This window comes from Callithrix jacchus, chromosome 14 (genome assembly GCF_049354715.1).
Source record: "Callithrix jacchus isolate 240 chromosome 14, calJac240_pri, whole genome shotgun sequence".
Lineage (NCBI taxonomy): Eukaryota > Metazoa > Chordata > Mammalia > Primates > Cebidae > Callithrix > Callithrix jacchus.
In genome coordinates, this window is record NC_133515.1 from 58620606 (window position 1) to 58634701 (window position 14096).

Genomic DNA, 14096 nt, shown 5'->3' on the forward strand with positions numbered 1-14096 from the left:
CAGCTTCTCTTGAGCCTCTATTTTGTTTTTCTCTAAAATGGGGATAATAAAACCTATCTCATAGAGTTGTTATGCAGATCAAATGAAATTGTATATAAAAATACTTTTTAAATTGTCAAGTGCTATATATAAATACAAAACATAAACAGAAGATGTAAAAGAAAGCCATTTACTTTTTGAATGTTTTCTATAGTCCCGCAAAAGGGCTCCAGTAAATTGCTTCTCCTTTTTTTTCAAGTTTTCTGTGTAGTCATATATAAAGAAACCAGGACATTACATGTTGGAAGGTGATTTTGAAAAACCTTTTTTGATCAGCTTTAGAACTGCAAAACAAAATTTTAAAGTTGTTTTTTTTAATAAGCATTGTATTATATTTCAAATGTGAATTTTGTGCTTATACAGGAAGATATCAAATCTCTTACTGCACATATAGTTGAAAACTTTTATAAAGCACTTGAATCGATTGAGTATGTTCAGACATTCAAAGGATTGAAGACTAAATATGAGCAAGAAAAAGACAGACAAAATCAGAAACTGAACAGGTATTGTTTAAGTATACTGCTTCTATAGCCTACAAAATTGTATCCAAAATTGTCTGTAGTTCATATTTTCCGTGTGAAATTTACTGAGGAATTTTCTTTCCCATCACTGGAGAGTGTACAGCTGAATAGGAGGGTAAGGTGTTCCTCCTACCCCACATCATTTAAATGATGAGTTACCACTCCATATTGTAACTTAAGAAGAATATTTAGTTTAATATACAATATTCTAAAATAATTTGGAGTGTTAGTGTTCTCTGGCTACATCTTCTATCATGACAGAGATGATTTTGATATAAATTATACTCAGCTAAAATTACTTCACTTCCTCCTGATGATACATATTTTTCCTTCAATTCAATCTGATCGTGAACTTAAATCATTACTGAATATTTGTGATACATTTCTTACAGTGTACCATCTATATTGCGTAGTAACAGATTTCGCAGAGACGCAAAAGCCTTGGAAGAGGATGAAGAAATGTGGTTTAATGAAGATGAGGAAGAGGAAGGAAAAGCGGTTGTGGCACCAGTGGAAAAATCTAAGCCAGAAGATGATTTTCCAGATAATTATGAAAAGTTTATGGAGACTAAGAAAGGTATTAAGATTCTGAATTTCTGTACAGTATACCCTCTTATTTACTGCAAAAATTTTTCTGTTGCTTTTGAAGGTTTGTTTATAATTTACAAAGCAAGAAAGACCATTTTATACTGAATTGTGTTCTTTTAAAATTATATACTTTTCCAAATCTGTCTGAGAATTGTTTTCATGTTTAAAACGTTTCTCTTCAAACTTGCCATTCAATAATGCTATTAGTTTGCTAGTTAGAAATTGAATTATCTACTTAGACTTTTCTTTCTGAAAACAGTCTTGTCTTTATTTCTGTACTGAAATTCTCAGGAATAATAGAGACCATATAGATTCATGGAAATCTTCTAGAGTACTTTGCCTGTGTCTTTTATAGCTGATAAACTAAGCTCAAAGAAGTAACTTTGCTCTTTAAAATTTTTAAATTATAAATGTTACATAAAGATACGCTGTCAAGATAAGTGAAAAAGTAAAATTTCCACCTGGCTTTCAGGTGTATTTAACTTGTTTTATAAAACAAAGATCTTGCTAGTACTTAACCTTTCAAAAGAACTAAAATGAGGAATTACCATTTTTTGGAATACTGCCCTGCATATATCATTTAAATATTTAATTAAAATTCATATCTTGCTGGGCATGGTGGCTTATGTCTTTAGTCCTAGCACTTTGGGAGGCTGAAGCAGGCGGATCATTTGAGCCCAGGAGTTCCAGACTACCCTGGGTAACATGGTAAAACCCTCTCTCTACAAAAAACACAAAAATTAGATGGGCATGATGACACTCAACTGGAGTCCCAGCTACTAGGAAGGCTGAGGCTGGAGGATCACTTGAGCCAAGGAGGTTGAAGCTACAGTGAGCCATAAGCTGCCACTGCACTCCAGCCTGAGTAACAGAGAAAGACCATATCTCAAAAACAAAAAAAAATTATACCTTAAAAGATAAAAGCCTTTCCTGGATGTATTATGTAGCTTTGTGATTTTGAATGTGACATTTTCTAAAGGCAATTCTCAGAGAATTAATTTCATTTATTTATTACATTTTCTTTGAAACTATCGTTCCTACTCATTTTCAACTTATTAATTTGATACGTTTTATCTGCCTCAGCGTAGGGGAGCAACAAGCCTATTAAAATGTCCTAAGGAATAGGTATCTTTGCTAGACAAATTCTTCTGCCTTTACTCATTATAGGTACTGCCCTGACTACTGTCAAAAGAGGCAGTACAGCCATATTTGAAGTTCTGTATCTAGTGACACACTGTTAAGAATCATATATAAAAATAGTCACCAGATGTTAAAGGGGATTGGAACCCTGTATCATAAAAGAAACAGAAAAGGAACTTGGAATATTTCGGACTTGCAGACTTGATCATTGTCTTCAGACATTTGGAATGTTGACTTGTGAGAGAAATTACTAGGTTTTTACAGTGAGTAAAAGAAGTGTAGAGTCAGTAGGTGGAAGCTACAGGGAGACAATAAAAGGAAGTCAGATAGCTAATGAGATTTTAGATGTACATGCTAGATACTGCAATGTAGAGTTCTAGCACAGGATGGCTAATTTTGTTAGGATCTTTAAGTTCCTTTCTAATACTGAGATTTCTAAGATTCTAGCTAATAAAGACTTATCCCTTGTATAAGTTCGCTTTATACTGTTAAAAAGAACTACCTAAGACTGGGTAGTTTATGAAGAAAAGAGATTTGATTGACTCATAGTTCCATAGGCTTAACAGGAAACATGGCTGAAAGGCTTCAGGAAACTTACAGTCATGGCAGAAGGAGAAAGGGAGGTAAGCATATCTTAACCCTCATGGAGCAGGAGACAGAGAATGTGAAGGAGGAGGTGCAACACACTTTTAAACAACCAGATCTCATGAGAACTCACTGTCACACAAACAGCAACGAGGTATTCTGCCTCATGATTCAGTCACCTCCTCCAATACCTGGTGATTACAGTTCACAATGAGATTTGGATGGGCACACATAGCCAAACCATATTCCAACCCTGGCCTCTCTCTAATAGCAGGTCCTTTTTACATTTCAAAACCAATCATGCTTTCCCAACAGTCTCCCCACGTCACAACTCATTCCAGCATTAACTCAGACGTCCCAGGTCCAAAGTCTCATATGAGACAAGGTAAATCCCTTCTGCCTATGAACCTGTAAAATAAAAAAGAAGTTAGTTACTTCCAAGATACAAAGGGGGTACAGGCATTGGGTAAATGCTCCCATTCCAAATGGGAGAATTTGGCCAAAACAAAGGGGCTACAGGGGGCAGTCTTTAAATCTTGAAGCTCCAAAATAATCTTCTTTGACTTCATGTCTCACATCCAGCGCATGCTGATATAACAGATGGGCTCCCAACGCCATGACTGACTCCGTCCCTATGGCTGTGCTGGGTACAGCTCCCGTGGCTACTTTCATGGGCTGATGTTGAGTGCCTGTGGCTTTTCCGTGTGCATGGTGCAAGCTGTCGGTGGATCTACCATTCTGGGGTCTGGAGGATGGTGGCCTTCTTCTCACAGCCCCACTAGGCAGTATCCCAGTAGGGACTCTGTGTCAGAGCTCCGTCCTCACATTTCTCTTCCATACTGCCCTAGTAGAGGTTCTCCATGAGGGCTCTGCCCCGTAGCAGATTTCTGCCTAGACATCCAGGCATTTCCAAATGTCTTCTGAAATCTAGGTGGTTTGGGAATCAGAGGTTATCAAACCTCAGTTCTTGCCTTCTGCATACCCATAGGCCCAATACCACATGGAAGCTACCAAGTTGTGGGGCTTGCACCCTCTAAAACCATGGCCCAAGATGTATCTTGGCTCCTTTTAGCCATGGTTGGAGCTGCAACAGCTGAGATGCAGGGTGCCATGTCCCAAGACTGCACAGAGCAGCAGGACCGTGGGCCCAGCTCACAAAACCATTTTTCCCTCCTTGGCCTCTGGGCCTGTTAATTTAACATTTGGCTCCCATGCATATTTCTGCAACCAGCTTGAATTTCTCCCCAGGAAATGGGTTTGTCTTTTCTACTGCATGGTCAGGCTGCAAATATTCCAAACTCTATGCTCTGCTTCCTTTTAAATATAAATTTCAATTTCAGACCATCTCTTCCTTCATGCATATGAGTGTACACTTTTAGAAAGAGCCAGAACACCTCATTTTTCTTTTTTTGGAGACAGAGTCTTGCACTCTTTCTCAGGCTCTAGTGCAGTGGCATGATTTTGGCTCACTGCAACCTCCTCCTCGCCAGGTTCAACCAGTTCTCCTGCCTCAGCCTCCCGAGTACCTGGGACTACAGGTATGTGCTATCATGCCTGGCTGAGTTTTGTATTTTTAGTAGAGACAGGGTTTCACCTTGTTGGCCATCCTGACCTCCAGTGATCCAGCCGCCTTGGCCTCCCAAAGTGCTGGGATTACAGACATGAGCCAACGCACCTGGCCCAGGCCACCCCTTGAATGCTTTGCTGCTTAGAAATTTCTTCTGCCAGATAACCTAAATCATCTCAAGTTCAAGTTCCACAGATCTCTAGGGCAGGGGCAAAATGCTGCCAGTTTCTTTGCTAAAAGCATAGCAAGAGTGACTTATTCCCAATAAGAGTGACTCCAGTTCCCAATAAGTTCTTCATCTTCATGTGAGACCTCCTCAGCCTGTACTTTATTGTCTGTATCACTGTCAGCATTTTGGTCAAAACCATTCAATAAGGCTCTAGGAAGTTCCAGACTTTCCCACATCTTCCTGTCTTTTTCTAAGCCATCCAGACTGTCCCAACCTCTGCCTGTTATCCAGTTCCACATCTTCAGGTATAGATGGAGTCTGACTCTGTCACCAGGCTGGTGTGCAGTGGCACAGTCTCAGCTCACTGCAGCCTCCAGCTCCCAAGTGACTCTGTTACCTCATCCTCTGGAGCATTATAGGCTTAAAGGCTTTTGCCACCACACTTATCTAATTTTTGTATTTTTAGTAGATAATAAGTTTCACTATGTGGGCCAGGCTGGTTTCAAACTCCTGACCTCAAGTGATCCACCTGCCTCAGCCTCCCAAAGTGCTGGGATTACAGGCATGAGCCACTGTACCCTTCAATTTCCAGGTATCTTTATAGCAGTACCCCACTCTGGTACCAATTTTTTGTATTAGTTTGTTTTCTTACTGCTCTAAAGAAGTACCTGAGACTGGGTAATTTATGAAGAAAAGAGGTATAATTGACTTACGAGTCCACATGGCTGGGGAAGCCTCAGAAAACGTGTAAAAAAACCTGTTTACATGCAAAACAGGAAGCAAGGCATGTCTTACATGGCAGCAGGAGAGAGAGCAAGAGGGGAAGTGCCAAACTCTGAACAACCAGATCTCGTGAAAACTCACTATCAAAAGAACAGCAAGGGGGAAATCCAACCCTATGAGCCAGTCACCTGTCACCAGGCCCTTCCCCTGACATGTGGGGATTACAGTTTGACTTGAGATTTGGGTGGGGATACAGAGCCAAACCATATTATCACTGTACACATCATGCTCTGCTTTTTTAGTTCTTAGGAAACAAAGGCAATATTTTATAAGTTTTTTAATTATTGCTGTTTTCAGACATTTTGACTTAGCAACACTTATTGATACACATTCAAAATTTTACTTCTGCTTTAGCAAAAGAAAGTGAAGACAAGGAAAACCTTCCGAAAAGGACATCTCCTGGTGGCTTCAAATTTACTTTCTCCCACTCTGCCAGTGCTGCTAATGGAACAAACAGTAAATCTGTAGTGGCTCAGACACCACCAGCAACTTCTAATGGATCCTCTTCCAAAACTACAAACTTGGCTACAACAGTAACAGCCACCAAGGTAGGTGAAACAGCATTACATGCAAACGAACTTTGCTCTTCCCATCTATGAGATTATTTCTTGTTTACAAAAGAAAATTTGGATAATCAAAACAATTTCAGTGATGGAAAAATGTTGCATACATTGTTATCAGAGAACATGACAGCTAACATTTCGATTTCTCAGGTCTGAGTTTATCTGGCATGTAATTGAGATCCTTCTGTAAACATAATTTTATTGTTAGAAGAATTTTTCTGTTATCAAAACATTATTGATGATTGAGGATTTCATTTCATTTTATTTTTTTGAGACAGAGTCTTATTCTGTCACCAAGCTGGAGTGCAGTGGCACAGTCTTGACTCACTGCAACCTGCACCTCCGAGGTTCAAGTGATTATCCTGCCTCAGTCTCCCAAGTAGCTGAGACTACAGGCACATGCCACCACACCCAGCTAATTTTTGTATTTTTAGTAGAGACAGGATTTCACCATGTTGGCCAGGATGATCTCCATCTCTTAACCTCATTAACCACCCACCTCAGCCTCCCAAAGAGAATTTCATTTTATTTAGGCTTATGATAATAAATGTAAGTATCCTTCCTCCTTGTCCCCCATTCTATTTTGGAGCACTTAAGTTGATTCTGATATTTCACTGACTGTTAGTGTTATTGCACTTTAAATTATTTTCTTGGCTAGATGAGTAGTAGAATGTCTTCACACATATGGTCAAATTCATTTTCATAAAGTCTATGCTAATTTATGTTGCCATAAATTGCGTATGTGCCTAGCTAATTGCAGCTTTGCTAGTGCTAAAATTATTTTTTGTATTTGCCAGTTAGGTAAGGGAGACAGTAGATAATATCTCATTTCCAATTGTGTATACTTTATTAGTAGTAAGGTTGAATATTAGCCTTTTGAATTTGCTCTTCTCAGCAAATTGGATATTATTATTGATGAATCTTTAGTTAAGGATTTTAAACTTTCTGTTGTTCTTATAACAAATGTATTTCCATTGTTACCTTTTTTTATAAACAAGTTTAAATTTCATATGAAACATTTTTATTGTTCATATGTTATATGAAACCATCCTTTTTCCCCGTAAAGGAGTGGCTTAAAATAAAAAGACATAAATATGGGACAACTATTGTATAAGGGTAGAAAGACAAGAAGAAATGGCATGGTAGTACAAACCTAACTGAAGGAATGCATCTTGTTTTCAACACAAAATATGAGTTTATTTTTAAAACATAGAATCTTCATTCACTAGTATAGTGAGCTAGGCTCTTGACTAAAGAACACATAAGTAGCATTTTCATGGTATTCTGTATTTGAAACACATTTTACATTTTTTAACTGGAATATTTTAAAATTTTCAACTTTATGATAGGACAAATCAGAGTAATACTGCAACATTACATTAAGAGTGTTTGGTCTGGGCACGGTGGTTCACTGTGATCCTAGCACTATGAGAGGCCAAGGGAGGAGGGAACCCTCAGTCTAAGACCAGTCTGAACAATAAGGTGAGACCCCATGTCTACAAAAAATATTTATAAAGTAACTGGGTGTGGTGGCACATACCTGTGGTCCCAGCCTCTCCTGAGGCCGGAGAATCGGTTGAGCCTGGGACGTGGAGGCTTCAATGAGCCATGATCTCGCCACTGCACTCCAGCCTGAGCAAGAGAATGAGACCCTATCTCAAAAAAAAAAAAAAAAAAAAAAAAAGCCACAGAGTTGCATTGTTTGGGTTCAAATGTTGGCTCTGCCTTTTTCTAGCTGTTTGACCTTGAATAAATTATTTAATCTCTCTGGGCCTTAGCCTACCTGCCTGTCTTCCTGCTTCCCTTTTGTTGTTGTTGTTATTGAGACAGGGTCTCACTCTGTCACCCATCTTGGAGTGCAGTGGTGCAGTCACAGCTCACAGTCTCCCTTACTTCCTGGGCTCAACTGATCCTCCCGCCTCAGCCTCCCAAGTAGCTGGAAATGCAGGTGCATGCCACCATGCCTAACTAATTTTTGTGTTTTTGGTAGAGAGGGAGATGGGGTTTCACTGTGTTGCCTATGCTGGTCTCAGACTGCTGGGCTCAAGCAGTCCTCCCACCTCAGCCTCCCAAAGTGTTGGGATTAACAGGTGTCAGCCATCATGCCCAGCCAGCTTTCTTGTTTTAAAAAGGGATGAGACTTACTTTATAAGCTTGTTGGGAAGATTAAACTATTTAGCAAATGTAAAATGCTTAGAACACTGCTTGACACCTTCTTAATATATGTTAGCTTTTTTTAATCAAAGTAATACATGCACTTACTTTCAAAAGTCAAATATTACCAAAAGGCAAGTTTATATTAGAAAAAATTCAGTTTCTCTGTTCCCCTCCACAAAGATATCTTTGAACTCATTTAGCTATATGTCTTCTATTTCTAAATAATATGTCAATATTGCTATGTTGCTTTACCTAGCTTAGACATTATTTATTTATTTCTTACTAGATAGATGAGAATTTAGCTTTTTTATGTATACACATAAATTGAATAATCCTTAAAACATCCTCACCTTATTCCTCCCTGTATCGAAATTTTTTATAAAAACATTTGATAATTTTATACTTATGACAATATAGTTTTGCTTCTGTTTTTTTCTATACTGTTTTTCTTAGAACTTTTCACTTCTTCTAGAGTAAGTAATTGCCACTGTTTTTTCATTTGTTGCACTCGTTATGTGCCTCTTGCTAATTCTTTCAGTACCTTACCAGACTAGGTTTCATATAGTCTCCTCTTGGAGGCATCTCTCTTCAAGCCTCTTCTCCCATCCTGTTCCAGCCTAGATTGGTTGCTGTCTAAACTTCCCACACAACTGTTGTCTTGGGGCTTCCTTGGCCAACATCCTAAGACTTCCTTTTGCCTCTCTCCTTCCTTCCACCGTTTATTTCCTGAATCTCATGTCTCTGTTCTCTTTTTTTATTTTCTTTTTCATTTTGGTGGAGCAAATTCTGCAGCAGTTTACTGAGGAAAAAAAAAAATCCCATGAGAGGTAAAATTTGAAACCTTGCATGTATGAAAATGTCTTTATTCTCTTCCAAAAGAAGGAACATGGTGGAAAAAAAGGAAAATTTTTTAAATTAAAAGAAAAGGAAAAAAAATGTCTTTATTCAGACCTCACACTTGATTATTTAGCTGAATGCAGAACCAGATCAGAAATCATTTTCCCTCAGAAATTTGAAGTTATTGCTGTCAAGAAGTCCAAAGACATTCTTATTTCTGATCTTTTCTGTGTGATTTTCTTCTTCCTGGAAGCATTTGGGGTTTTATTTCTGCATTCTGAAACTTGATGATGATGTACTTGGAGCATTCCTCAGTTAAAAAGTCATGTCCTGGCCAGGTGCAGTGGCTGACGCCTGAAATCCCAGCACTTTGGGAGGCTGAGGAGGGTGGATCACCTGAGGTCAGGAGTTCAAGACCAGCCTGACTAACATGGAGAAACCCCGTCTCTACTAAAAATACAAAATTAGCCAGGCTTGGTGGCACATGACTATAATCCCAGCTCCTTGGGAGGGTGAGGAAGGAGAATTGCTTGAACCCAGGAGGTAGAGGTTGCGGTGAGCTGAGATCGTGCCATTGTACTCCAACCTGAGCAACAAGAGCAAAACTCCATCTCAAAAAAAAAAAAAAAAAAAAAAAAAAATGTCATGTCCTTAAGTTTTAGAACATTTCAAGCGCTTTCTTTCACTAACTTACTGTTTGGATGGAGTCTTCAGGATTGAAAGTAATTTTCATACCTTTTCTATCCTAATTTTTTTTTCCTGTTACATTTTCTGTGATATTTTTCTGAGTTTTTGTCTTTCCAGATAATTTACTTGTGAATGAGCAAAATTAAATGCAAGCACCAACACCTTTTTCACTCTTCTTGACGCTAACAGCAGATTACAAAATACATCTGTTGGCCGGGTGCAGTGGCTCACGCCTGTAATCCCAGCACTTTGGGAGGCCGAGGCGGGTAGATCACGAGGTCAAGAGATCGAGACCATCTGGTTAACATAATGAAACCCCGTCTCTACTTATAAAAAATTAGCTGGGCATGGTGGCACGTGCCTGTAATCCCAGCTACTTCAGGAGGCTGAGGCAGGAGAATTGCCTGAACCCAGGAGGCGGAGATTGCGGCGAGCCGAGATCATGCCATTGCACTCCAGCCTGGGTAACAAGAGCAAAACTCCGTCTCAAAAAAAAAAAAAAATACATCTGTTATACAACCTTTTTAGAAATAGGAATGAAAACAATGTTCTTGGAAAACATTTGCTCAATCACTGTGGACACAGAATTTTGAAATTAAGCAAGATAGTCATTGACCGAAGTTAAGCACCACTTTAATTTGCTCTCAACCTTCTTAACAAACCATGCCCACATTCCTAAGTGGTGGCAGGTTCTTATCACCAATTGCCCTTTGGTTTATCCAGTTTCACCAATAGTGTTAATTGTCATAGTTGAAGGCTGGCTAGACATTAGCTGCTAATGAATTTAAACAAAAGATTTGTTTGTATGATATAAATGTCATAAAGACACAAAATACTTCTTTAGTTGTAAAACTGTAAAACATGCATATTTTCTATGGGGAAAGATCCAAAATCAGAATGAGAAGCCATTTGTGGATGCTAAAATAAATACTTGTCGCAGATTCACAGCAGAGAAACCTGTTATCTTGCATTTTTATGTAACAAATTTATCTTGGTGAGCTCTTCCTATCAGGACATTAAGAAATTTCCTGCATAGAATTCAAAAGTATGGATATATTTTAATTTATATTCAGCCTCTGTCGATGGGCATTAAAGTTGTTTCCAGCTTTTTGTAATTATAATCATTGCTGCAGTATGTGACCACCTACATATTTCATATACATGTGTATTTCTGTATAGAACTTGTTGCATTTATTATAATGTGCTGGGATTACAGGTGTGCCACACCACACCTGACTGATTTTTGTATTTTCAGTAGGGATGGGGTTTTACCATGTTGGGCAGGCTAGTCAGGAACTCCTGGCCCCAAGTGATTCACCCATCTCAGCCTCCCAAAGTGATTTTTCATAGGTTATTATTGTCATTTATTTTGATCCCTTCTTTCATATTGGGGATTTTACTCAAGTGGTAATCTTTGGATTTCCTTTCATACAAAAAATAATAATAAAGATTTTAATAAGTGCCAAGACAATTTGATGGGGGAAAATAATTTTTTCAATAAATGTTACAACTGGATATCCACATGCAGAAGAATGAAGTTGGATCCCTATCTCACATCATATACAAAACTCCTCTCAAAATGGATGAAAAAACCTAAACATAAAAGTATAAAACTCTTTTTTAAAAAAAATAGGCATACATATCTATGACCTTGGATTTAGGCGATGATTTCTTAGATATGATACAAACAGCACAAGTGGCTAAAGAAAAATAATAAGTTGGACTCCATCAAAATTTTAAAATTTTATAATCCAAAGGATACTGTGACAAATGGAAAAGACAGTCCACAGAATGGGAGGAAATAATTGTAAATGATATATCTGATAAGGAACTGGTGTCCAGAATATATAAAGAACTCTTAAATCTCAATGTGACAACCCAGTTTTACAATGGACAAAGGATTTTAATAGACATTTCTACAAAGAAGATACACAAGTGGCCCATATAAGCACGTAGAAAGATGTTAAGCATTATTAGTAAAGGAAATGCAAATCAAAACCACAATATGATAGCATTTCACATCCACTAGGATAGCTATAATAAAAAAGATGCACAAAACAAGTGTTGGCAAGAATATAAATTGTGACATCCATAGCTAGTAAGGATATAAAATGGCACAGCAGGCTGGGTGCAAAGGCTCATGCCTGTAATTCCAGCGCTTTGTAAGGCCAAGGCAGGAGGATTGCTTGAACCCAAGGGCTCGAGACTGGCCTAGGCAACATGGCAAAACCCCGTCTCTACAAAAATTAGCTGAACATGGTGGCACATGCCTGCGGTCCCAGCTGTTCGGGAGGCTGAGGTGGGAGGATCATTTGAGCCCAGCAGGCAGAGGTTACAGTGAGCCAAAATCACATCGCTGCACTCCAGCCTGGGCAACAGAGTAAGACCGTGTCTCAAAAAATAAATAAAACGGTATAGCAGCTTTGGAATACAGTCTGGCGGTTCCACAAAAAGCCAGAGTACCATATGACCCAGCTATCTCATTTCCTAGATATATATTTAAGAAAACCAAAAATGTGTCCACTGTAAAACTTGTATATGAACGTTAATAGCAATATTGTTTGTAATAGCCAAAATGTGGGAATAACCCAAATGTCTATCAGCTAATGAACAGATAAACAAAATGTGGCGTATTCATACAGTAGATATTAATTGGCCATAAAAAAGAATGAAGTCCTGATATGCTAAGCATAGATTAACTTTGAAAACAGTGGTAACTGAAGTAAATGAGTCACAAAAGACCGAATGTTGGATGATTCCATTGATATGAACTGTCCAGAATAAATCCATGGAAACAGTAGATTAGTGGTTGCCAAGAGCTGGGTGGTGTGGGTTGTGGTGGGGGAATGAAGACTGTTTATGGGACTTTTATGGTGGGTGAAATGATGAAAATGCTCTGGAATTAGTGGTGATTATACAACTTTTGTGAATATACTAAAACCACTGAATTATACACTTTTGGTGTGTGAATTATGGTGTCTGAAAATTGTACACTTTAAAAAGTTGACTATGGTATGGACTTAGAGTACTAACACTTCTGCTTTTTTCAGGAAGTGTTAGTTGTTTGTAGTTTCTCTCATTCCCCCCAGTGTGAAGCCATCTAATTTTTACAGACCAAGCTAGTTTCTCATACCTGGTGAGTGTAAGTGTGGTTGGTAGTGTTCTGAGAGCCTACATAACAAAGCTTATTGTGGGATTGTGGGGGTGGGCATGTCTGCTCAGTATACAAAATTTAAATTTATTCTTCCATTTTCAGCCTGGCCTTACCATGCCCTTTACTGTGCCTAAAGTCATGAAGTATGTAGTCCTTTTCTCTGTAAAGTTAATTATTCTCTATAAAGTTCATTCTTTATAGAGTCATTTTCTCTGTAGAGTTCGCTACAGTTGGTGATGGTGGGGGAATGGGAATCTCCTGGCTGTCAGAGGTGTAGAATCAATGACCCAGATGTCTGTTTTACTGTAATTTAACTGTTTTACCTGCTTTCCCCAGTATTTTGATCCCTTTCCTGCCTAGCTTCTTTGATTTCTTGTAAGACAAATGCGTTTCTCGTTTCTGTATCCCTCTGCAAATACTTAGTTCTTGGCTTCTTTGTATTATATGAGTTGCCTTGCCTCTGATTTCTTTTCCAAAAATGCCTTGGCAACTCTCAACTGCTATTTTCTCTTCTCCTGTTTTCTTTGCTGGTATTTACTTTTTAAATTTCTTACTTAAATACCCGGCAAAAACATCCCAAATGTCCAACCAGGAATTCAGGAATTAAAGTATATGATGAAGCTGAGCCTGTGGCTTACACCTGTAATCGCAACACTTTGAGAGGCTGAGGTGGGCGGATCACTTGAGTCCAAGAGTTCAAGGCCAGCCTGGCCGAACCCCATCTATACTAAAAAATACAAAAATTAGCCAAGGCATGGTGGCGCATGCATGTAGTCCCAGCTACTTGGGTGGCTGAGGCACAAGAATCACTTGCACCCTGGAGGCAGAGGTTGCAGTGAACCAAGTTCACACAACTGCACTCCCGCCCAGGCAACGAATGAGACTCTGTCTCAAAAAAAAAAAAAAAAAAAAATCATATGATGATATATTCATACCATGGAATGCAAGGGTTTAAAACAATGAAATGGAACTTAAAAGATGAGGTAACATAAGGATGAAATTTATGGTTTTGGCCTTTGACAAGTAACGGACCCCTGTGAAAATCCTAGAAAAACTCTGGGCATGCCCTAGAAAATTACACATCCACAGGGTTTCATTCATTTTGAGCCAAAATGCACAAAGTGCATCTCTAGATTACAGGGCTTTTTACGTCCAACATTTCACATTTTGCATTTTTATTATTTTTATTGCAAACATGTTTTAAATGTTTACTAGTTTGCTTATGGTATATATATGCAGAGATAATGTAAGTAAAACTCAAATTGTGTAACAGCTTTTCACTCCAACCTCCACCTCCCAGGTTCAA

At 38.5% G+C, this 14096-nt stretch overlaps 1 protein-coding gene across 23 annotated transcripts in view; it reads left to right on the plus strand.

Annotated features, from left to right (window-relative positions):
* The window catches only part of PPP4R3B (protein phosphatase 4 regulatory subunit 3B), an 85851-nt gene that overhangs the window by 54739 nt on the left and 17016 nt on the right, over window positions 1-14096 (plus strand). For 13 of the 23 annotated variants that reach the window (XM_035272522.3, XM_035272527.3, XM_054244974.2 and 10 more), the window contains 3 exons: window positions 403-542; window positions 953-1137; window positions 5747-5940. In XM_035272522.3, the coding sequence (XP_035128413.1) occupies window positions 403-542; window positions 953-1137; window positions 5747-5940 (519 nt within the window). Of the gene's footprint in view, window positions 1-402; window positions 543-952; window positions 1138-5746; window positions 5941-12892; window positions 13733-14096 lie in introns of those variants that run through there. The other 10 variants (XM_035272523.3, XM_035272528.3, XM_078349302.1 and 7 more) reach the window with 2 other exon arrangements.